Here is a 26,438-nt window from a genome sequence, read left to right on the forward strand (position 1 = left end):
TAGATGGTTTCTGTATTCTTTAGCAGTGGCAAACATAAAGTTAGCGTTGCCTTTTAGGAGTGGTGTGATTAAAATAACAAAACATGGTTATTTTTGGGGAGCTAATGATGAGTCTGCTCATGGGATGTGGGCCATATGCTCTACTTTAGTTCTGGTTGCATTTAGTTTTATTGTCATTATAAATTTACAGAAATTGGATGGATTACTACTTAAGAAGAATATTTTCTTTTTTTGGAAAAAGATGTTGTAAGGACATTCAACCAATTGGTTCATATAATTTATGCCTGTGTACGAAACTTATATGTTCATGGAAGATATCTCCATTATATGTCCAAAAGCATTCTGCACACATTCTCTGAAAATCCATTTTTACGGTTTTAAAATTGTATTTCGGATATTACATTTTGAAATACATTATTTTCGAATATTTATATTTTATTTAAATTAATTTCAAACACAATTTAATTTGAAGAGTGTTTTTTAATAAACAAATAATTTATTTTAATAGTAACAGTATTCACCAAAAGTAAACATTTTACAATGTTGATAATATCTCATTAGTGATAAATTTTTTTTGCAATATAATTGTGAAATTTTATAATATAAAACCTATGCACTAGATGATGGTCCATGTTGCCTGTCCCAAATGATCTCATCCATTATGTTGCGGGTTAATTACAATGCACTGTTTAACAATACTCTTACACATATCCTACATTTATTGAACAAGTACATTAGGCACTAAAAAGATGAAAATAATAAATCATGGTAATATAATAATGAAAATAATTCACCGAACAAGTATGTTTGGGTTGGGACTGTGGATTCAAGAATGTATTTCTATATTAAAAAATAGATTGCAAATAAATAACAAATATATTTAGATTGCAAACACAGAACAAATATATACCTTAAATGCGTTCAACAGTGGTGCAACGGGGGGTGCTCAATGAACTTCCAGCAGCCTCTCACACTCATGAATGGAGGAAGAAAATTCTCAAGGGGTGCAGCGCGGTGGGTAGAAGAAGTGGGAGAGAAGAGTGTTTCTTGTTTCGAGATTATTCCCGTTAAGAAAAATAAAAGTGTATTATTATAAGAACAAACCATTAATGAAATAATTGAGTGTTTATAATCTTAGTTGTTGAGGGCTCACAAATATGCTTTGGCTCCTCTTCATACATTCTTTTTACTGCTCTGGACTCATTCTGTCTTCTCGTGGAGTAGCGGTGATATATCCTATAAGGAATAAAAACTAGACCAAAATGCTTCTAAAATATCCTTTAAGCCAAATATCAAGCGGTTTCGTATGTTTCTTCATAAACACGACACAAAAAGACGTTGGAGCATGGTAGCTTGTTACACAGACGCTTTACACTTCAAAACAAGAAACAGGACAACAAGAATCAAAACAATACCTCCAGAAGAACCACCAACTCTATGAATCCAGTGGCGATCAAACCTCGTGAAGTTCCGGTCAAGAAAAGCTGATAAAGCTATGGCTAAGATCAGTACAAAGAGCAGCAAGGGCAACAAAAACCCCAAGTTTATGGATTGCTCATCATCTAATTCACTCTCTGGTCTACGGTCTATATAGAGAGGAGAAGCCACTGCTAGAACCACCAAGCTTATGGCTGCCACTCTCTCATAAGACGAAAGTCTGCTCCTCCTCATGCTGCTTTCTCCAAGATCCATTCAGAAGGTAGATGATGAATGAATTACCTTGCTTCTCTTGGCCTTACCTTTGTTATGCTATAAAATGTTAATGTCGTGAAGGGAATCATGCTTTTCAAAGTATTCCTTTTTCCAAAATGTTCCTTCTCTACTTTTTAAATTTACCACATTCACAGACCGTTTTACCATGCGTATCTTGCAAGACACAAACAAGGATTGGACCGGCTGTTATAGTGTATGGATGTGAACGAGATTCTCCACTGTAAAAGCTCAATATTATGTGGAATCTGATGCTGTTTCTTCTGCTATGGATGTCCATTACAAGGATTTTATTTATGTATTTTGACAAAACAGTTTAACAAAGTTGGTGGATGGGGATACTTGAGTTGTTAGATGTTGATTGAAACTTACTATTCAACTCTTGGACACAAATATAAGTATTACAATATAATAGACAGTGTTTTCCATGAAATAGTTCTATTATTGTTATGCAATCATTCCACTTCATACTCTATTATGGTTGGATTTTGCACAATTTTCGTTAACTTCGCATGAAAAGAATGATAGCTTATAATAGTTTTTTCATACTTCCCAGTCAAAATTGAAATTTCACAATAGCTACATGGTAATAAACAGCATTAAAATATAGCTATTAAGATTAATGAACAATACTAAAAAGAACAATTTGAGTATGACAGACATATCAGTCACCACCACCATCTGCCCCAGACTCCCCCCCATGGCCATTACCACTTCCATCAATGCCACTCATCAATGACATATGAACTGCAATCATCTCAGCAGCAGCCACTCCTGTGTCTTTGCTAGCAACTATGCTGGCTCCATCAACATTGATCTCACCACCATCAACAACAAAAGTTCTTGGACCACACCCTTTGGTTTTCACCTTGTGATTAGGCTTCACATGTTTCTCTAGATCTTCCACTTTGTTTTCCTTTCTCTTGCTCTTGAGCCCTCCGATGCAGAAACAGATGGTTTTGCTTTTCATATTTGGAGAAAAAGGTTAATTGAGAATGGTTATGAGAAAAAGAAAAGAAATGAAAACAGACCATGCTGTCAACTTTTCTTCTTCCTTTCTCTTATAGCAAAAACGGTGGCTAATCACCAATTTTTGGTCTTCAAATAATGTTCTAACAATTTTTGGCCTTTTTCACTATCCAAAAAGTCAACAACTAACTTCCATTCATTATCACACCATCTACCTATCTTAAATTTCAAATTTACATCTTTTAAAAAAATCATATTGGAATAACTAATCAATTCTTATATTTAAAAACAAAAAATTATTTTAATCTATGAATTTTATCTTTCTAGAAATTATTATTCTGCGTTAATACTGGTTTTGATATTCTTTACATTATATATCATTGAGATTTTTAATTTATAAGATTTTTTTTTCTCCAAATTTTTTAAACATGTACTCATTAAGAATGTTTTTAGGATTAATTTTTCGAGCACGTTTGTTTTGAAATAGTCTCGGACTTTAGCTTATGTGTTTCTGCCCAAAAGTATTTTTTTTAAATAATAATAATTTGACATCCATTAAATAAAATAATCATTTAACAATTTATTATATTAATATTTTAATTATGTTTTTTCTATTTTTTAATTAAATTATTAGTATATATTATTATTTTATTAAAATAAAAGTTTCAAATGTTTATTTTATTTAAATATATGTTAAAGTATCATTGTTTTCTTTTCAATAAGATTTTGCATCCATCTAAAGTGATGTAGGTAAAAATGCTTTATTTTGGGTTAAGAAATTAATATGAAACACGTGAAGCACGTGTATTATATAATATAAAAAAAATACTAGTTGGCATATTTTGAATCCAAATCTTATTTTTTTATTTACAAAGTTTATATGAAACTCGTGATGCTTTGTTATTAATTAAAACTTGTTTAAAATTATAAAATTATGTGAGCTTCTTCTTTCTTATTTACTAATTATATAGTTTCCAACAAATTTTAATCGATAAAAATATATTAAGAAAATATTTTTAACACTCAATTTTTTAGTTTTTCTATTCTACCGTAAGTTTCCTCAAATTCATTGAATCATTTATCTAACAAGTTTTAATATAAGACATAAATTAAGCATTGTGCATATTTAATTCATATTACTTTTCGTTATAAAATAATTATATTTTAAAGCTTATTTCTCAACATAAGAACAACAATAAATATATCATTTATAAATTATTTTACTAAGGTAATTCATTCTCATTATCTTAATAAATGTATTATGTATTACTCTTATCTGGTATAAATATAAATGTTTTAGAAACAAATAACTAAAATTTCATTAAAAAGTGAAAATACAAATTTAATTTATTTCTTCAAAAGATAAAAGTGCAGAAAGAATATTGTTATTGCGATTATGTCTTGATTTAAAAATGAACATTATGAAAATTGAGAAGAACATATTGAAGTTATCGAGAGGGTATTTCAAATATTTTAATCCAACACGGTCATAAAAATGCACATTTTTTTCACAAATTATAGTAGAAAACTGTAAATAAATAAATAAAAGTGAATAATTAACGCATGTTTTATTTTACATTGTTTAACTAAGGGTGAGAAAATTTGTGTTAGGCGATTTTAAGGGTGAGAAAATTTGTGTTAGGCGATTTAAATTATGAAATAATATTTAAAGTCAAACCTAAGCAAGGTAGCATTGGGTTCATGCAAGGTTTTGTTGAGTTTACAAGGGCTAAGTCCACACAAGTCCAAGTTGAGTTGAGTTGATCCACATTCAACTAGTTAAGTTGGTCTTGATCCACATTCAATTGAGTTGAGTTGGGAAGGTTCACATTCATCCAAGACAGGGTTGATCTACGTTCAACCAAGTTTGTCAATCTTAGTCTGATTAAGACCAGTTTGGGCATAGTCCAATCAAGACAAGGTCGGTTTGAACCTAGTTGAGTCGAGTCGGTTAGGGCTCAAGCTAAGTCAAGTAAATCCAACCTCAAATCAGGTCGAGTTGAGTCAACCCAACCCTAAGTTGAGTTGAGTTGGGTTAGAACCATGTTCAACCAAGTCGAAGCACGTCCATATTCACCAAGTTGGACTATGCCCATGTCAAGCAAAGTTTGGCTGAGTTTGGCCTATGTAGGATCAAGATAGACGAAATTTTGTCTAGCCAAGTCAAGTTAGGCCCATTTTGGGGCTGAGACGAACCGGGTCAAGTCTACTCAACTCGTGCTAAGAAAATTTGGGTTTAGGTCGCTCCAAGTTGGGACGGGCTCATATTCAATTGAGTTGGATTAGCCCATGTTGAGTTAAGTCTAGTCAGGTCAAGCCTAGGTCAAGTCTAGTTTGGTTAGGTCCTGATCAAGCATGGTTTAGGTGGGAATGAGATGGACTGGTCCAAGTCAGATCAAGTTGAATCGACCTGTGTTGGACTGAGACATCAGATCTACATCGAAATGAGGTAATGTCAAGTTGAGTTGGATTGATCTTACGTCAATTAGATAGATCCCACCAAATAAATTTAATCTTATTTAAATATGATCTTTTAAATATGATTTTTTAAATATGATTGAAGAAATCCAAACCAATTTAATTAAATTAAAATAAATCTGAATTTTAAATCTAATTTATTTTATTGAATTTGGATTAAATTGGTTAAAAAAAGAATTAAATCGATTTTTAATTAAAATGGTTCTAAATTTTAGATTCATTTTTATTCTTTTGGATTTATATTTGATGTATGGATGGTGTTGATTAGCAATATCAAATAGTAAAAACATACACCTTACATAATAATAAATTAATATTTTAATATTTTTTATTTTTTAATCTAAAATATTATTATATTATTATAAAGATGTGTAAAGTGTGTGTTATTTATTATTTGTTTGTGATTCAAGAAAAAGTTTTCCATGATGTATACTGAATTTTAAAAACTCCAATTCATAATCAAATTAGGTGGAACTATCATAAGTATTTGTAACGCACATGTTTCGAGGCTGAGGACAATGATTAACATAGATGTTTCGTAATATACAAATAATTGTCCTTTTAATTTCTGTGTTTTCATGATACTCTTGACTTCTCCCTTATTTTTTTTAAAGAGAATCATTTATAGTATAAATTTCCAAACTTAATATTTTTAAAGGGAATCATTTATACTGATTTTCTTTTCCAGTCATTGTAAATCTATTTTCTAGTACAAAATTTATCTATTTTGTTTTTGTTTTAAAACCCTTGTAATATTTTTTTCATTGAGTTCCTAAAAGTTTTTGTTCATTTTGAGATAGTCCCTTTGAAAAAAGTTGTTCACTTATTAAAAGGACAAAAATATAGAAGAAAAAAAGGTATATTACAGGAACTAAAAAACTCAGCAATGAGATGTTTTATAAGGATAATTTTATAAGGACCAACATTAAATAAATATATTACAAAGATTAAAATTATATTGTTCACTCAATGTGATGAAACGTATTAATTTTCATACATTATTTCCAATGTAGCACTAAAATCTATCTAACCACAATACCAATCAATGAAACTTTGTTTGTCATAACAGATATAAAAAAGATGAAAATGTCTTTGAACAACTTTATGAGGAGCTGTGCTTATGCAGAAACCAAAGTGAAAGTTACAGTGAATCCAACTAATTGAAGAAGAAATATGAAGGGAAATGCATCTGAATTGGAATGAAATAGAAAGTCATAAGTACAATGAAGAATTGATGGCAGAAAAATGTAATTAATAAAAGTCAGAAAACAGTTGCATCCTTTGGGGAGTAGGGGACCACTCTTGGTTAATGTATTTCTTCCACCAATTTTGTTTTGTGGCTTTCAAGAACTTATATTTATGGATATGTTGTTGTCATTAAGATTCAAAGATGGCATAAAGTATCCATCAAGTAATGGATTGGCAGCATGTTTTGTTTCTTCAAGCCATTACAGATTTAATACTCAAGTTTTCATGAGCTCAACCTGCACCCTCTGTAGATATTGAGTTAAGTGTCTCATCCACCCTTACTTTTCATACACCACTCATCCTTTTGTTACCTGTTCCTGCTATTGCTGCTTCAACTGTGAAAGCTGTGTTTAAACAATTTTTTGCATAAACAGATAAAAAAAATGAAAAAAAAAGAATTAGGTAGTGTACCCTAAATAATCCGGTCCAATAAATAGCACATATTTTATGATTCAAGTACGTCATCATTGCTCTAACAACCGAGAGTCGAACACCTTTATTAACTTGAGCATCATAGTGTCTTCTGCAAATACCATCCAAACATGTGTTACGAAAAACAAAAAATTGCGACGAGCAGGAGGAAGGAACTAACAAGGAGGAAAGAACTAGCAAGGAGGGAAGTTGAAGTAAATTATGACTGACCGACACAAAGATAAAAGAAGAGTGACCTCAATAATTCTTTAGATCCCAACCCATTTAAAAAAGAAAGAAAGAGGTTTCAAGTGTAAAATACTATTTGATGTTTAAGTTAAGTAAGTAAAATGTTTGTGAATAAATATTCTCATTTATAGATGTGGTGAGAGATAATGAAGACTTAATAAAGAGTCATTATAATCATTGAATAGCTGTTTAACTGTAGTCTCATTATGGCATTAAACCGACTCAGGAAGGATGTACCTTGTTACTGTTTAGGGTAGGTACAAGAACTTCTTATTTTTGTTCTAGTTGTCTTCACTTAATCATCATTAGAAAAAAGAAATACGAATATGAAAATCAAAGAAGAGGTGACATAATGTGAAAACAGTACAATCATAATATCAGCTGCAGTTCCAATTTTAAACCAGCTATCTCCTGCACTAATATTTAAAGATGATCTCTGGTGGAGTACCAAGTGATATGAAATTGCCTTAAATGTATTAGTCATAGCATGTTGATGAATTAACTCTCCCAATACTACTGCAACTTCCTAAGCCTAGAGCAAGGTAACAAAAAAATTCTAAGAACAGAAAATGGTCCTTCATTACTTTGTGTTTGGTGAAAAAAAGTCTCCACACAGTTCAAGGTACCAAGCTACTCTGAAAAGTCCTGCACTTAGGGTTGTTCAAAAAAGTATTAATGGTCCAAATCTATTATAAAATCTGAACCATTTTCAATAATCATGAATACTGTACCAAACCAAAAAGAATCAAGGTTTTGGGGCTTCTCCAAGTGACACATCATCCTTCATTAGCTTTGTTGAGAGATAACACAGTATTTTTATTAAGAATCGGACTTTAAGCCTGACTCAATTCCATAAAATCGGTTCATAGGATTGAAGTTTGCACCCACTTATATATAATGAAAGGTTCTAATTTCTAATCGACGTGATCTTCTAACATTTTGTTTTAACTTGAATCAAATTGTGGTTAACTGAGATACACAAGTGTTAAAACAATTCCAAATTCTACACATGGAATGTTGTAGTTACTTGGATTAACTGCATTGTTTGCTTGCTCCAAGTTCATGTTTTAACGTGGTCTCATTTACTATCAAATTTTTAACTAAAAAACCATTCATCATCAACCATTTTTGTTTACTAGAACATTCAACTGCCTGCACATTGCACCATCACCAAGCTGCAACAACATAAAAAATATCAGCCTAATATTTTTTTCCCCCTCGTAAATTAATAAAGGTTAAACAAATTATTCACTGTATCTTTTATGATTTGTTGTTTTAACATTTTCACAAATTTTCATGAGATTTATAGAGAATAAATGTTGCACAGAAACTTGTACGGATATTAGACACAGTATGTAATTTCCAAAATATAGGATGTGAGAATACAAATTTATATATTAAACACTATGAATTATATGATAAGAGATCATTATCATTGAAAAATACACTTTAATTAAAATTTATTTAAAAAAAAATTAACAACTTTAACAAATTTCACATTTATAAAAAATTCTTAATAATACATATATAATTTAAATATTCCTTATTATATATAGGATTTGTTTTTTATTTATAATACAAACTTATATAATAAGAGTTTTTAGAAAATAATTATATTTAAAATTATGTTCAACAATGGCAATCATAAATAAACATAAATGAAATGTAATTGTAATGTAAAATTTGAATAACAATATTTTAAAACTTAAATAATTAATTAAAGAATCTTATTTCGAGTAATATGATAATTAGAAAAAATAAACCTTTGTAAATATAAAAAAAAAAGTAAAATATGTTGACTGTCTTTATAAATTTATTAAAGCATATATAATATTGTCTTTGTAATATTTCTAAAATTCGGGTTCCCGGTTGAATCCAAACCCGTACCCGTGAGAAAACGTTGATGTGGCTGGGAATGACTAGCATGAAAGACAATGTTAAATTGTCACTCTTATTTTGGCAAAAGTAGGGCCTGCGGGCCCGCTTGATGGGATTGGGCCGAATGTGATGTTGGGCCTATGAGTACGTCTAACCGCCTGTTCTATTTACTTGGTACCTACCAAGAGAGGTTGTGCAATCAATACAATCAATTATTGTCAAAACTTCTCTTTTTATTTTCTTGTTCAAACTAAAAATAAACACCAGAAAAAAAATTATGTACAAAAATAATAATAAATATACACTTCAAATTGTAAATAACTACTCTAAGCTTTTATATCAAGAAACTTATCGTACATACACTAAATCTTATACCCTTTTAACATTAGAATTTTTTTAAGTTATTACACATAGTAAAAATATTTATATAAATTTTATCTTATTAAGAAATAGACTTTAAACTGCTGTAAACTCTGCATGAAACTATATATTTATGGTTGATTTGATAGTGTTATGATAGACTCAACATGACTCTGATACCATATTAAGAAATAAACTTAAAACTCAATTCAACCTTATAACATCGATTTACAAATTAAGGTTTACACTCATTTATATACTATGAAATATTATAATATTTAATTTTTGAATTTATAAAGACATTTTTTTTTGTCATATACTATATAAAATCATGAAAATTACACTTATTAATATAACCATAAATATTTATTTATAAGATTTGAATTTGTGATATCAAGAAATCCTTAGTATTGTTTTAATAGGACTAAGAACATATTGCTATGTTATACATGTTTAATATTGGTGAATGTTTCACTTAATTTAAAAGAATTAAGAAACACAATAAAGATGAAATTTGAATGAAATATACACATTTCCTGAGTGATGCATAAAAAAGTTGTATGAATGAATTGAGGGATGTTTGGCATCTCTTTTTTTCCAGAACAGAGAAAGAAAAGGTTAGGAAGAAAAAGGCAATGGATTGAAGGGTTGGTTGTAAAGGAAAAGAAACTATAACCTAAGTTGTTGGTGTTCCATGTTTCACAAACTCTATCCCAAAAAACATGTGTGTCAATGGAGCTTTCTCTCAAAGTTATTGTCTCGTTAAATTCGATGATTCCTCACTTCTCTTTCCCTTTTTTCAGATCCCAATATCACGATCTCATGCAAGCGCCATCAAAATGAAAACACCTTCTTCTTCTTCTTCTTCCTTCTTACTTGCTTTGAGAATAAAAAGAAGGGAGAAAAAAGACAAAGAAACATTGTGTGATTTTTCATTCTAAAAATGGACAAACTATTAATCTACCACTGTTTTCATACATGGTTAAATAGATATTTTAGAGTACACAGTTAATTGGTTATGTTCCAAAGTGTATGCATATTTTGGGGTGGGTTTATTACAAATTAAAACTGCATTTGCAGTTGAGAGGGAAAATTATGGGACCCAAAAAACCTTAAATGTTCACATTTAATGGCCACGTGACTAGGAACAATTGTTGTTGAAGGGGCCTTCTGCCAAAACGCTTTGCATGTGATTGTTGGGCCACATTCACAGTCCTACAATTTTTTTTTTCATTTTCATTTTCCTAAGCTTAATTATGTTTATAAAAAAAAAATATTTGGTGCTTGGTGGTTTTTACCAAAGTTTAAAAAAAGATGAACAAAAGGGGTGGTAAAAAAAATGAAGATTTAAAAAGTAAATAATAATCTAATAGTCCCAATCCTAAGAAGTAAGAATAGGTTGTAGGGAGAAAGGAAAATAGAATTGGTATGGTGTTCCCCACCTCATTTATAGGGTTTAACTCTCACCTAGTAATCATTGCCTTTTAAAAGATGGCTATATGCCTATGCTGCATCCTTTGGGGCTTAGAAAACATCACTTTCAACACTTTCTCTATAAGAAATTCCTAGTGTGAGCCTATAGTAAGATTGATTAAATAACTTGGCTACTTTTGGTTAGTGGTTCTTGCTAAGTAAAAGAAAAAGCTCTTTTTTTCATTCTCATTTTTTAAATGTTCAATATAACTTTATCTTACAAGAATACAATTTACTTTCCATGTTAATGCTTCTTCATAGACATACTAGTTGAATTATGAGCTTGATAAGAGAATTTTATGTTAGTTAGATTCACTAGTTTAAAAGCTAATGGTCATTATTTTTGTTTTTCTAATTTAAGTCTTTATATTTTTAGTTTAACATCTTTTTATAGTTGTCGGTTTCTAAATTAAACATATTTGGATCTTGTTAACATTTCACATTAAATCTTGATATAGTCTAATACATTATTCAACACCTTTTTCAATTTGGTAAACTCAAATCTTAATTCAGGAAGAATTTAATATGATGGAGTTGAAATTCTAATGTGTGAATATGAGATAGCGAAATTTTACTTTATTGTGTAATTTGAGTTGTGTTTGATAATAGTTTTTAAAATCTTTAGTATTATCTTGTTTTGTTTTTGAGTTATAAAAGTTTAGTTTTCTAAAGAATCGGGTTTGTATTAGTGGACAAATTTGAGTAGAGTTGGAAAATTTATATAAAATTGATATTTGTATATTTTATTTAAGTAAAAAGTGTCAAACTAAGATATAAGGAGTGACATTTAATCTCACCACTGAATTGTCCAATTCGTTGTTTGTGTCCAATGCTCAAGCGATCTAATGGTGAGAAGTCATAAAAATTCTCTCTCATTTATAACTTAATTACATCGGTCATGAATGATTGTTTAATCAAAATAATAAGTTATAAAAATTATTTTTTTGAAGAGTATAACACTCAAGTGTTATAAGAGTTGTTTAAGTGGTGATTCCACAACTTGAGAAATGATGAGTCATTGTAGATTCTCTCCCTTCTCAAGAAATATTGTTCAAGCAATGTTACATCAATTTAGTGATATTTTTGCTATGATAATTATACATATGTATATATTTTTAGTTTGATAAGTTTATGATTTCATCTTGATGAGTTTGAATTAGATATGTATTGATTTTGGTTGATAAAGGATAATTATCCAAAATGATATTATGACGAAGTTTAATAATTGTGGTATTAAGTATACAAATTTAGGGTTTAGTGGAAAAAAATACTCATTGATAAATTCACTAATATAAAAAATTGTTGACATTGAAACTACCTCGACATAAAAGACTCATAAATATTTACAAGTTTATTACTATAATTTATTCTATGTTAAATATAAAAGTGTAATGTAAATTCTTTTAATGAATGAGTTAGTTTATTTATACTTAAAAGGAAATAATGTTATATCAGTAGTAATCAATACAAATTTTTTTATGATAAAAACTAATTTTTAAAATTAAAAGTGATTATTCTTATAAAAATATATTTTTCTTATACTATTTTTTCTAAATATGCTAAAAGTCGCATCCAAGTGTTTTTTTTAATTAAAAAGTATTTTGTATTAGAAGAATATCTAACAAGCCAATCCTATAGGCAACAGAAAAAGGGGTAAAATCAGGAGTCTCTTTGTGAATTTTTTTCATAAATAATACATTTTAAAAAAATTAACGATGATTCACGCGTTGAGAATTTGGTATTCAGATAGTCAAACTTTCACCTCTGTTTTAGATTCTGACATTTGAAACTTATTGGAATTTGGTTTCCGAAGTCCAATTATGGAGAGGTTTCCTTTTTTTAGGTGAAAAAGGAGGAGAAAAAAAAACTATAAAATTTTGCAATTAGGAGTTTGATTACTCCTATCTCCAATTTTGGGCTTTCAATGTCTTAAATCCTCTCAAAATTCAATTACCACAAATCAAATTTGGTGGATTCTCATATCTAGAAGCATAAAATAAAGATGACAGTTAGGTTATCAATTGGAAATTTCGAAAGTAAACAAAAATACTTTATAATATATATATATGATTATAAACTTTAAAACATTTTATAATATATAGATGAATACAAACTCATTTTATAAATTATTTGAAAAAATTAAGTTTGATTTTAAATTTATTTTTTAATATATTATCAAAATTATTTAAAGTCTATTTTAACTAGAGTTTGTTGATCTTGTTAGATCGTCGTTATTAGAAAATATAAGGACATTTCATAATGTATAAATAAGTTGACTTTTTAATACGTTCTAAACAATAATTTTGAAAAAATAAAGTTCTCTTTTAATTAATTTTTAATTTTTTTTATATAAAAATTTTCATGTTAAACATTATTATGCAACTTGACATCTCAACTATGTTGATATTTCAAGTAAAAACAATCATCTGTTATCATATGAAACAAATATTATTATTAAAAAAATACAAAAATATGGAAAATTAAACAAAAAAAATATAGGTTAACAAAGTAAATTATACATATTCATAAAGAATTATAAAAACAGATTATATAAAAGTCTATTATATCAATAAAATAATTTCCTATGAATAAATCATAAATGAATCAACTTATCATTTCATCTCATGCATTCTTATAAAAAAAACATGAGTAATCCTAAATTTAATTATGAGTAATCCTAAATTTGATTATTAAAAATTGTATTGTTTATGAAAAAAAAAATGGTGTTTGAGGAGGTTGAAGAAGGAGGGTAGAAGTAGGGATGATGGAGAGGTTTTGTTCCTAAATAAGGAGCATGACTTAATACGGGGAACAGTAGAGGGATTAATAAAGGTGTTTAATGTCCCACCAGGCTTGTTACGGGTACCCAACAAAATAGTTGTTTAAGCCATGTTGTCATCTTGTTGGATAACGGAATTTTGGTTAGGAAGAGAAAGAAGAGTGTGTGAAAGGAAAATGGTAGAAAGCATGGAGCATGGTGCATGCACAAAATAGGAATCATATCAGATATCAGATATATCACACAATTCACCTTCCCGAGACTCTCTTATTATTATATTATTATTGTGTCTCTCTTCCACTACTCACATCTTTAATCACTTCATCAAACCCTTTCAAATGAAATTTCAATAATGGATTCTGTATTTTCTTATTTAAAACAACACCTCCTTTAAATTCCTACCTACACTAAAAACAATAAAATATCCTCTTCATTCAAATAATATTATAAATACTCATATATTTTTACTTTATATAATAATTTTTTTTTAAATAAAAAATTTCATATTAGATATAAAACTTGATATCTCAGTTATGTTAACACATCAATTAACAATAATTATTTGTTATTACATAAAAAAACAGTTATGGTAACACATCATTTGGAAAATAGATTATTGGAATTTAACTAATTTAGTTCTTTGAATTCCTACAATTTGTTTTAAAATTCAAACCAAAACTAAATTAATCATGTGGATGCATTTTATTAGTTAAGTAAAAAGGTTTATAAATTTAAAATTTTAACTATTCAAATAAAAAATATAATCTTTCTAAAACAATTTTTATTTGTTTTTTTAAGATCTGACATCATATTAATGAAATTTATATTTAAAGTATGCTATTTTATTTTATTTTATTTTATTTTCTTCAATTGATTGCATTTGTACCTTTATAGTGAAAATGAATCTTTGCAAGTTTGAAATTGTAAAATATTTAAACGGTATAGATGTGATTTGTTCATAATGATGAATTTTTGAAGAGTTATGTATTGATATGACTTCATTGGATTGTTTTACTTTTAGATGTAAAAGTAATGCAAATTATGAGTTTGTGACGTTAAAAGCTCTTCTAGGAACTTGTACGTGTTTTCATGTGAAAATTTATGAACACATAAATATGAAAAACTATATTTTTGAGATGTTTAGATTTAAGCTTATTGCATGTTATGTTATATATATATATATTAAATTTTAATTAATTTAATTCTTAACGAGTTAAAAAAATTGTTAGATTTTTAAAAAATTTTAAACCCTAAAATCCTCTACAATAACTCAAATAAAGAGAATTTGCGTAAACATTTATAATTAGTACACAAGTACTTCACCGGTGTCACTTTCAAATTAAATATTATGTCATATAAAAGTATCATACTAATTATATAAACAATATCATTCAAAATATCCTAAAAAAACATATTTTAAACTTTAAAATTAAAATAAATAAAAATTGACTTAATTTAATATTGAGTGGGCACCCACGCCACTTTTATCAAAGTTTATTTTTTAATATTTGTTGTACTAATTCCAAACCAACTTTGTGACTAAAATAAAATTGTAATTCCTTAAGTAATAATTAAATTACTAAACATTCAATCAAATCCATAAATTCTACTCATAAAATACACATTAACACTATAATATTCATTAAAACTGTTAAAAAAGTGTAATAAAAGCAGTGATTAAAACGAATTTGTTCTCATTACAGCAGTTTCTTATACAGAAACAAAAACAGTAAAAATAGTTATGCAGAAAAAACATTAGAAAAAGAATCATAGTTAAAGATTATTTATATGATTAGTGTGTTAAGGGTTCATGTGGCTCTACTGAATTAAAAGCATAAGTAAGAAAAAAATGGTGAGTTTCTCTCTCCAAATTGGAACCACAAGCAACTACGAAGAAACAAGAAGAAGAGGGTGTGTTTGTTCTTAACAGCTGAATGTCACTATTCAGATAATTGCTTGATGGGGACCTGCAGTAAATTTTGTCACCTTTGCTTTCAACCTTTACCCCTTCCTACCTTCCCAATGTCAACAAACACTGCTTTTTGGACCAAAATACTTTATATTCATATTTCTATTATATCATTTTTTTTTCCAATTAACTTCAAAAATTTGCACAGAACAAAGCACTAGAGAATTCCTCTGAGCAATCATAGAGACTGTGTTAAACAATCAATAATTAATACCAGGAGGCATAACTACCAAACAAATAAGATAAATAAATGAGACCATGAGAGATAGAGATAGAGAGAGGGGTGAGATAAATAAATAAATAAATAAAAGAAGGAAAAACATAATATCATGAACATGAATCCAATGCCCAAGAGATTGGCAAAAAAAAAAAAACAGAAAGAGAAAGATGTCCCTATCACCTCAAATGGATTGCATTACTCATTGAAAATGACATCTTTTTTATTCAAGCTATTTATGTTAGCTTATTAATTAGAAAATGTAGAAAAAATTTATTGGTAATAGTTTGATTTTAGTTTTGTAAATTGGATTTTTAAGCATGAAGTTTTGTAAATTGTGCAAATTAAAATTTCAAATGTAACGGTCTAATGATTTTAATCTTCCCATCAATTAACTCATAAGATTAATGGAAGAGTAAAATTATATAAGGATGAAACATGAGTGAAAAGTGCAATTTAGAAGAAAAAATATTGAAAGATGATTTTTTTATTTTATTGGTTGATAAAAAATGATGAAATAATGTAACAAGAAATCTATATCAGTGTCCCCAGTTCTTACATAGATGACACATTTCCCCATAAACTCTTGCAGATAATGCAATAGCAAAAACCACACAGAAAGTGACCCCTGGGAATCAAAAGTTAAAACCAATGGCACAGCATAGCACAGTGTACAGTGTTTATTTACTATATGGCATAGCACTGGCATAACAGTTTAGGAAGAGAGAGAGAAAACAAGTGTAAAAAGAGAGAAAGTTAGGAGGGTGGAGAGAGAGTGTTGTGTGTGTGCAGAGTGTGCAGGTTTGTAGCAGAAATGGTGGCAGATGGTTTTAACTTTATGTGTGAAATAATTTTCTTCTATCTCTCTTCTTTTTTTGTGTGTGTTTTTTTTTCTCTCTCTTTTCTTTTTCCTCCTGCATCTTGTGTTAGGGAGTGATGTTTGTGGCAGAACGATGTGATTGCACAGCCAAAGCTGTGGACTTGTTCTGTTATATGGAAATCCAATTGTAATTGTAATTGTAATTACATAAAAAGCTTTGAAGGCTGCACAGAAGAAGAATACCCATCTTATTACAACTACCCTTTTATCTCAAGCCAGAATTAAGTTGAGTGGTGCTCAGTGTCACTAAGCGTAACACCTTTTTTTGTTCCTGTTCTCTGGTTCCTTCTGTATGAACAAGAGCTTGGTGGTGGTTGTGAGTGGTTTCATGCTTAGGCTCGTGTAAAGTTGAAGTCCTGCAGTTGCAGCCATGGCATTTCGATTTGGGCTCCTTATTTTGCCTTTGCTAATTTGTTTGAATGTTAACTCTGTGGAATCTGATGATGGTGAGTGTTGTTTACAGTTTCAAGTTTCTGTTTGTGTGTTTGGATTCTTTGGCATGGCTTTTGCTATCAGTTTTTATGGGGAGGGAGAATGAGAGCATAACAATGTTTAAAGTAGTTTTGGCTATGTGGTTCTTAACAAAGAGGTGTATGACTTGTGACTGCCATTGTTAGAAAGCCTAGTACCCTTCGCGTGTTCTTCTCTGTTGTTTCCTTTTCTTGGTGAAAGGTATTGGAAAAACAAGTTTTTTTGTTCTTTCTCTCTTTCTTCGCAACCAAACATGGCACTTCCTCTGCTGTTTTCAGTTGGTCCATTTATTTTTAAATGTCAGCGCTTTTGTCCCGCGAATTTTGAGTTTGACTTGGTTGCTTTTGGGATCTTTTGCTTCTTCTTTTTAATGCAGTTGTCTACTACTTATGCTTGTTTTCTGCATGGTTCACATTGTGCAAATGAATTTTCGCTAAAATGAGGTTTTGCATAGCATAATATACTTACTAACTTGTGTATAACATGGTGTTAAGACAACAAATTTACTAATGTTATGAAGAAGAACTTGGTTTCCCCTGATTTCAAGCTTCTAACTATGTTCTTCATGGTTTAATGTTTGGAATTTGGATATTTCCATAACAGGAGCAACGCTGTTGGAGATGAAGAAGTTATTCAGGGATGTGGATAATGTTCTATATGATTGGACAGACTCGCCATCATCAGATTATTGTGCCTGGAGAGGGATAACATGTGATAATGTCACATTTAATGTTGTTGCACTGTGAGTTACTGTGTCCTTGGACATTGCATGTACCAGTTTTCATTTTCTCTTACGCTTTTATCTTTTGCAGCAATCTTTCAGGGTTGAATCTTGATGGGGAAATTTCACCTGCAATAGGGAAGCTTCAGAGTTTGGTCTCTATGTAATTTTTACTATCCTTCGACCATTTTTTTGATACAGTGATGTAGTTGGGGCATTTGTATTGTCTTGCTTATGCCTTGTGCCTTTTTCCTCTCTTTTTTATACAGTGACCTGAGAGAAAACAGGTTATCAGGGCAGATACCAGATGAGATTGGTGACTGTTCTTCATTGAAGAACTTGTATGTTTCTCCCTTGAAGAACTGAATTCAGTTTATATTTATACCACCTAGAGACTTACTTGGAACTTTGATATTTATTGTGTTTTCAGGGACTTGTCATTTAATGAAATTAGAGGGGATATACCATTTTCTATTTCTAAATTAAAACAACTGGAGAACCTGTGAGTTTTTTTTTATGGTATTTCCTTACAAATGAAAACTTTCATTCTCGGAAGAGGTTATGATCGGTTTTCGATTATGTAAATTATATCTCAGGATTTTGAAGAACAACCAGTTGATTGGACCGATTCCTTCAACTTTGTCTCAGATTCCTAATTTGAAGATTCTGTAAGTCATTCTTGTATATCTCACTCTCCATTCCTCTCCTCATGACACTATTTTAGACTCTATAACTGACTTTCTCGACTACTGGAAAATGTTTTCTAGAGACCTGGCTCAAAATAATCTAAGTGGTGAAATACCAAGGCTTATATACTGGAACGAAGTTTTGCAGTATCTGTGAGTATAAGCAATTTGCAAATGAAATTGTTATTTCATAAGCTTAGTGTTGACTTTTCTCCTTGTTTCCTTATCCATATGACAGGGGCTTGAGAGGAAACAATTTGATTGGTTCACTATCACCAGACATGTGCCAGTTAACTGGGCTGTGGTATTTGTAAGTTGCGAAATCACAGTCTTTTATAATCAAAGCTGTAAAAATGTTTACGCTTATTTTTCTTCTATTTTGTAGTGATGTGAGAAACAATAGCCTGACAGGAAGTATTCCAGAAAACATTGGCAATTGTACTACCTTCCAGGTTTTGTATGTAATCCAATTGCATGAAAGGCTCTGCCATACTTGATCTTGTTTTCTTTTTACCTTTCTAATGTCTTCTGTTGATGCCAGGGATTTATCCTACAACCAGCTAACTGGAGAGATACCATTCAATATTGGATTCTTGCAAATAGCTACTTTGTATGTGTTGCTGATTTTTTAAAGTTATTCTTATAAGCATGAGATTTGGTCTTTCGCTTTCTTTGTCTAGGAATTTCTTGATAGATTTTCTTGACTTTGGTAGGTCATTGCAAGGCAATAAACTCTCTGGGCATATTCCATCGGTGATTGGTCTCATGCAAGCACTTGCTGTCTTGTAAGCATTGTTTGATAGTAATTTCTAAAATGTGACTAGGGAAATTTGATCATTGACTATGTTTCCTCACTGATGCTCCTTTAACATTGGTTTTATTCCAAATTTCCTGTGCAGAGACTTGGGCTGTAACATGCTAAGTGGACCAATCCCTCCTATCTTGGGAAATTTGACCTACACAGAAAAATTGTATGTATAAGCAAGTGGTTTTTCATTTAATCTAATGGATGACTTTGATGTAAATTGTTCATACCGAAAACTATGAGAAAGCTTCTAGACTTATGTGTTGAGCTTAATTTTTTAATTGTTTGTAGATACTTGCATGGAAACAAGCTGACTGGCTTCATCCCCCCGGAGCTTGGAAATATGACAAAACTTCACTATTTGTAAGTTGATTGAGCAAGTAGTTGCCTCTCAAACTGTTTATCAGTTCATTCTGAACTTGGAAAGCATGTTTTACCTAAGTTTTCTTTGAAAAATGACATACTGGCTTGAGGCACTTCTTGTAAGTTCACCGGTCTCAACTGGATGGAATTTGGTTGTTGAATTAGCCTTTGATGTTTTTCCTGTCGCAGAGAATTGAATGACAATCATTTAAGTGGACATATTCCCCCTGAGCTTGGAAAGCTTACTGATCTCTTTGACTTGTAAGAGTGGTTACTTTGAAGTGTCAATTTTGTTGGCTTTTGTTGCAAGTTTTATGAGTCATCCATCATTCTTGCAGAAATGTTGCCAATAACAATCTCGAAGGAACAATTCCTAGTAATATTAGCTCATGTAAAAATCTCAACAGCCTGTAAGCAACTAAACTTGTACTAGTACTTTGTTACACTGCAGTTTATGTAATACGTTAAGGTAACATTTTTCTACACATTTAGCAATGTGCATGGAAACAAGTTGAGTGGAACAATTCCCCCTGCTTTGCAAAGCTTGGAGAGCATGACCTCTTTGTAAGTTTCACCTTGATACATGAGCAGCATTTGCTTGAATAGGCTTGCTATTCTGTTGTTTTTGCTTTTATTGCCGTCTTATAAACATGTTGATGCCACACACTAAGCACGTCTTGATTTCTACCATGCCCCAACCAATTACCCTTTTGTTTAATTGGTTCTTATTGTTTCATGACATTGCGATGGTCATCCTTAGGAATCTTTCTTCCAACAATCTTCAGGGTGCAATTCCAATTGAACTGTCACGGATTGGTAATTTGGATACACTGTGAGTATGAATTATTTGTTATCTCTTTGTGCCAACATCTTTAAATTTGTACTAAAATATGATTTCCTCCACAGGGATATTTCAAACAATCATTTAGTTGGATCCATTCCTTCTTCCCTTGGCGACTTGGAACATCTTCTGAAGTTGTGAGTTATCTGCGTAGTCATGTTTGGAATATGGACCATTACATCTTACTGATAGCTGATATTTGTTTTGTTAGGAACCTAAGCAGAAACAATTTGACTGGAGTTATTCCTGCAGAATTTGGAAATCTTAGAAGTGTCATGGAAATGTAAGCCATTTCTTATAAAGTAAATATTATTTCTTTGTTGTTTTTTTCTGATTATTCTACATGCTTCTGTGTCACAGTGATCTTTCAAATAATCAACTATCTGGCCTGATTCCTGAAGAACTTAGCCAGCTTCAGAATATGTTATCCCTGTAAGCTTTCGTGTGCATCTTTTCCATTTTTGTTTCATATTCTCAAATGCTTTTGTTAATAAATTCTGTATCGTTGATGGTATTTTTATTGTTATGGCTAATCTCGTTCTGTAATTAAAGTTGCCTTGTATTTAATTGCTCATAAAGATGTCCAAGGGTTGAATACTGCAAATGACTTTTGGAATTCTCTCTTTTTGGGTTATATTGATTAGTTGATAAAACATGCCCAATTAGTACTTATTCATCTTCATCAAACTTAAATATAGACTTGTGTTTTGGTGACATAGAACTTAATGGCTTCAAATTAACTGTGTTGTTTTTCACATGTCACTGTGGTGGATGATACTTTGGTAATTGTACTATTCAATTGATATTTACAATTATTTTGGTTTAAAATGATATGCAGGAGACTTGAAAACAACAAATTAACTGGTGATGTGGCGTCACTTTCGAATTGCCTTACTCTCTCTGTGCTGTAAGTTTAGCTTTCAATTTAATGATTTTGTTGACATTTCTAATATACCATGTCTCTCTGGCCTAATAAGTTGAAGTTTTCTTGTGAAATTTTCAGTAATGTGTCCTATAACAAACTATTTGGTGTTATCCCCACTAGTAACAACTTTACAAGGTTCCCCCCTGACAGGTGAGGCTCGTTCACTGTTGACATTGTCTTTATCACCTTTTAAGTTAAGAAACATGTTCTGGATTCACTAGTACAACCTTTTATTTTGCAGTTTCATCGGAAACCCTGGTCTTTGTGGTAATTGGCTGAATTTGCCGTGTCGTGGTTCTCGACCAGCAGAGCGAGGTGAGCTGCACTTTGCAGGAATTTCCTGTTGCTTTTATCATTCAAAATTCATTAAAAGGGTTTTGGATTTAAATTACACAGAATAAGCTAATGCATTTTATCAACTGTGCAGTTACATTATCTAAGGCTGCCATTCTTGGAATTACTCTTGGTGCTCTTGTGATTCTTCTAATGGTATTACTGGCAGCTTGCCGACCACACAGTCCTCCTTTTCCAGATGGATCACTTGACAAGCCAGGTACTTATCTTTGTTTCTTCCTTACATTGTAAGCTGTAGCCTTCAATCAGCACAGGTTCAAAGAGCAAGCTGGGTTTTTTTTTGTACATTTTGAACTGTCTTTACTCACTTTATTGTACCTGACCTTAAGCCAGCAGTGTTAGAACATCAGAAATTGATTGGATTGTGTAATTATATGCATTAAAGTTTACATGCAAACTTTTAACTGTATAGGGTTTTGTAAAGTTTATATTCTGACAGTATTATATTCCACTCTACCTATTGAAACATGATTTGACAAGTTACTGACTTCGTGAACTATGGAATTGACAGTTAATTACTCACCTCCAAAACTAGTGATTCTTCATATGAATATGGCACTTCATGTGTATGAAGATATCATGAGGATGACAGAAAACCTGAGTGAGAAGTATATAATTGGATATGGTGCGTCAAGTACAGTTTATAAATGTGTTCTCAAGAATTGCAAGCCAGTGGCTATCAAGAGAATCTATTCTCACTTTCCCCAATGCATTAAAGAATTTGAAACTGAACTCGAGACTGTTGGCAGCATTAAGCACCGGAATCTGGTCAGTCTCCAAGGCTACTCTTTGTCCCCTTATGGCCACCTTCTGTTTTATGACTACATGGACAATGGCAGTCTGTGGGATCTTCTTCATGGTAAATCCAAGCTATTTCTCTTTCTGAACTTCTGTAGATATGCATGGAACATCCTTCATTGAGAAGTATCTGCCTCAATCTTCTGTTAAATAGCAGATTACTGTATGATTAGCAAAGCAATATATCCAATGTGTATGACTAAGTCATGCATTGAAGTTTCTTGTTTCATGTTTGGCTTTTGCTTGCGGTTCCTGAGCCTTTCTGCTATATTCTATTTGGTTTGCTGCATTCAGCCTGAACGTGTAAATAATGAAATAAATAAATACTGTTAAGAAACCATTGTTAGAAGGTATCATAATATCATATAGTGCTACCCTACCCCTAGCTTTGTTATGGGTAAGTAGGTTTCTGCATGCCACATTACTAGCCTTATCACTGCATCCATGATTTTATTATGTATGACTTGTGTAGCTTTTTTCAGGACCTACTAAGAAGAAAAAGCTTGACTGGGATCTGCGTCTAAAAGTAGCACTTGGAGCAGCACAAGGGCTTGCCTATCTGCACCATGATTGCAGTCCTCGAATAATCCACAGGGATGTGAAATCATCAAACATTTTATTGGACTCAGACTTTGAGCCCCATCTTACTGATTTTGGCATTGCCAAAAGCCTCTGCCCCTCAAAGTCCCATACTTCTACTTACATAATGGGCACAATTGGCTACATAGACCCTGAGTATGCTAGAACTTCCCGTCTCACCGAGAAGTCTGATGTGTACAGTTATGGCATCGTTTTACTCGAGTTGCTAACTGGAAGGAAAGCTGTTGACAATGAATCCAACCTCCACCATCTGGTGAGTTTACTACTCATTTTCAACACATGTCCGTGCACCTCACAGTTTTCTATGCTTAGCCTTGGTCTTTCATGGACTTAGGTATATATTTTGGATAAAATTTAGATACAATTTCATAGGTGTTTTAGGTGCTTTTTCCCAATTAGTTTCTCCTTCGTAATCAATGTTAACATTTAGTGACAACATTTTAAGCAGATTACTGAGATAAAAAAAATCAATTTTTGATCGGAGGACAACACCAAATACACATCCATGGAACTGCAATTATATTTTGCCCATATAATTTTGCTGGGCATGGTAGAATGTTTGATATTTTTTTTAGAACTTTAAATTTCACCTCTAGGACTCACTATTGGTTGAGCTTATGATTCAAGATTGAAAAATCTATTTGCTATAACATCACTGTTAACTTCTTGGTAATACTTGAACCTTGTCCTTTTTGTTACTAATGGCTCATGTTTGTGTAGATTTTGGCCAAGGCAGCAACCAATGCTGTAATGGAAACAGTTGATCCAGACATTACTGCCACATGCAAGGACCTTGGAGCTGTAAAAAAGGTTTACCAGCTCGCTCTATTATGCACAAAGAGGCAGCCCGCTGACAGGCCGACAATGCATGAAGTGACACGTGTACTTGGGAGCCTTGTGCCATCAAACACCCCTCCAAAACAACCAGCAGCACTACCTCCTGCTTCAAACCCATCTGCCAAAGTGCCATGCTACATGGATGAGTATGCAAACCTCAAGACTCCACACTTGGTGAACTGCCCTTCAATGAGCACCTCGGATGCACAGCTCTTCCTCAAGTTTGGAGAAGTAATCTCTCAGAACAGTGAGTGAGTGAGTGAGTGATGAAAATAAATTCCAACAATTAATCATGTATATTAAAACCCAAAAAAGAGAAAAAAAAATGGGATGAAGGGTACAAGTTAAGGAAAATGTTTATAAAAGTTTTAGTGTACTAGCTTTAGTGTTGTTGATTTGAACAGGAAAGATATGGATGTATCACCACCACAATTTGAAAGGTGTTTGAAAGGTGTAGTAACCAAATTCTTGTACTTGTTGTTTGGTAGCACACAAGGTTGCAGAAGTAAAAGTTAAGGTTCTGGGGCCAATGTGCACAGGGTGGGGTAGCAAAGGTCTTAATGGTAGGGGGAAGAAGCATTGCATAATGTGTGAACATCAATAATGCACTGATTCTTAGCTGGCCTCGGATCAGTTATCTGTCTGAATGCTGGCAGTTTTCAGCAGAGTGCATCCATTACCTCTTTTATTACCTGAGGCCATTTGCTCAGTAAAGTGCTATGAAATTATTTCATGAAATTTTGGGTCATTGGCTTGGTCTGGGGAGGGCTCAGATAATGCCATCGGTTTCCGTGCCATGTTGACTCAAAAATGTTTAATGCGTTCAGTGTCATCAATTGAACAATTCTCAGCAGCTGAAAAATGAATGCAGGTTCTGTAACTTTTGTTGGTAGTAAAAAGGTTGCAGGATAAAAACAACAGGCTATGGAATATTCAAGTCTTCATTTAGGATCAGTAATGGGTTTTCCTGAAAATTTCAAATCTTAGAGGCACAATTAACTTCAGTTTTTTAATAGTTTGAAAACTGTAGGAAAGTTAAACTGTTTCCATTTTATTTGCCAGAGGTGTTACCTTTGTAGTGTCAGATGTTTACTTTTGAGATATAGTTTTTAGCAAATATTATTTTTGGTGATTAGATTTAAATTTAAGGCACCTTGACACCAATTTATTTTGTGTACACATGTTGAGTTAATTTTAATGTTTTTAATCTCAGGTAACTTGACACCAATTACTAGATAATTTTTAACGTTTTTTTACCAAAAATATTTGTATATTGATCTGAACTATTAACTTCTTTTTAAATTTTAATTTTCCAAAGTAGAAATATTCGAAACAGAAGTTACATAATTTTAAAACTAATTCTGCAAATGTTCAGTCTCAAACGCAATTGATATGTACTTTTTAAATTACAAATGGAGTGGGCTCTATAGTTGAGATCAAGTCTAGGGAAATTCTTCCTACACCCCAACTTTTCTGAACCTGCATCCTATATAAGTTTAAATTTCCAAAAATGTCTTTCATTCTGGAAATAAAAATTCAGAATTAAAAAAAAATACATTCTAGAATCAAATCCATAATAGATTATTGTGTTTTGGGAACAAAATTTGAAAATTAAAATCTCATTCTGAAAAAGCATTCTTGAAATGTAAAAAATACGTTTAAGAAAAGAAAATATGGAAAACTCAGTCTAAAATCTAAAAAAAGTGTTCAAAAATTCAAAATTATTCCATTAAAAGAGTTCCATAATGTATTTTTGTAATTCGTAACTCCTTTTGTTTAAGGGCATTTTTGTCATTTCACATAAAATAATACTAAGAAAATAATTGTCTCAAGTCCCTATTGTAGGTTTATTACTTTCCAAATCTCCATTTCTTCCTACACTTCTAGCATTATAAGAGATGTTAAAAATATTATTGATGGAGGATCATCTCAGCCACCTAAATATTCAGGCTTAGGAGAGAGAATAAGTATTGATAAAAAAAACTCTTTTCTAGAAGATTCTTCCTCTAAAGTCTTGTAAAATGTATACTATAATTAGAAAATTAATTTGAGTCTTTAAATTTTTGTATAAGATTATTGGGTCTTGTATTTGAGCTAAAATATAGGATTAAAAGGCTTAAAAGGGAGCACACTTGGCATCCACCTAGGTGCTACATGGCACCTTTCCCTTCCTTTTTTCTAAAGTGTGATTGTCTCCTTCATGAAGGCTTGACACCCAAATGCTTATCCACCCTTCTCCCTTGTGCCACATGTCCTCTCGTGGATTGAGAGTTTTTGAAGTCTTGGATTGCCACATGGCAAACCATTAATGGAGAGTTTTAGAGGTGTCACATGTCACTCCATGAATGGAGAGTTTTTTAGAGTTCCAAGGGTCACTTTGACATCATAATTAGAGAGCTCTTCTTGTAATATTTAA

General features: G+C 31.3%; 2 protein-coding genes across 3 annotated transcripts; one reads left to right on the forward strand and one right to left on the reverse strand.

The window, feature by feature from the left end:
- Nucleotides 1-742: 742 nt before the first annotated feature.
- On the reverse strand, nt 743-1,753 carry LOC137816737 (uncharacterized). Its single transcript, XM_068620013.1, has 2 exons — nt 1,154-1,753; nt 743-1,046 (listed from the first exon to the last, which is right to left on the reverse strand). Exon 1 carries the CDS (start codon nt 1,690-1,692, stop codon nt 1,357-1,359), a length of 336 nt encoding a protein of 111 aa, XP_068476114.1. The 5' UTR covers nt 1,693-1,753; the 3' UTR covers nt 743-1,046; nt 1,154-1,356.
- A 14,558-nt stretch (nt 1,754-16,311) lies between these two features.
- On the forward strand, nt 16,312-24,760 carry LOC137816740 (LRR receptor-like serine/threonine-protein kinase ERECTA). Of its 2 annotated transcripts, none has more exons than XM_068620015.1 (27): nt 16,312-17,067; nt 17,696-17,834; nt 17,905-17,976; nt 18,083-18,154; nt 18,244-18,315; nt 18,410-18,481; nt 18,581-18,652; nt 18,738-18,809; nt 18,885-18,956; nt 19,041-19,109; nt 19,213-19,284; nt 19,399-19,470; nt 19,596-19,667; nt 19,857-19,928; nt 20,006-20,077; nt 20,160-20,231; nt 20,428-20,499; nt 20,574-20,645; nt 20,720-20,791; nt 20,869-20,940; nt 21,347-21,415; nt 21,512-21,583; nt 21,675-21,748; nt 21,861-21,986; nt 22,299-22,646; nt 23,068-23,438; nt 23,906-24,760. In XM_068620015.1, the coding sequence occupies exons 1-27, from the start codon at nt 16,992-16,994 to the stop codon at nt 24,275-24,277; spliced, it is 2,940 nt and encodes a 979-aa protein (XP_068476116.1). In that variant the 5' UTR covers nt 16,312-16,991; the 3' UTR covers nt 24,278-24,760. The 2 variants fall into 2 exon arrangements, with proteins under 2 accessions (XP_068476116.1, XP_068476117.1); XM_068620016.1 differs by having other exon boundaries at nt 16,345-16,542.
- Nucleotides 24,761-26,438: the final 1,678 nt, after the last annotated feature.

Source organism: Phaseolus vulgaris, chromosome 1 (assembly GCF_000499845.2).
Source record: "Phaseolus vulgaris cultivar G19833 chromosome 1, P. vulgaris v2.0, whole genome shotgun sequence".
NCBI lineage: Eukaryota > Viridiplantae > Streptophyta > Magnoliopsida > Fabales > Fabaceae > Phaseolus > Phaseolus vulgaris.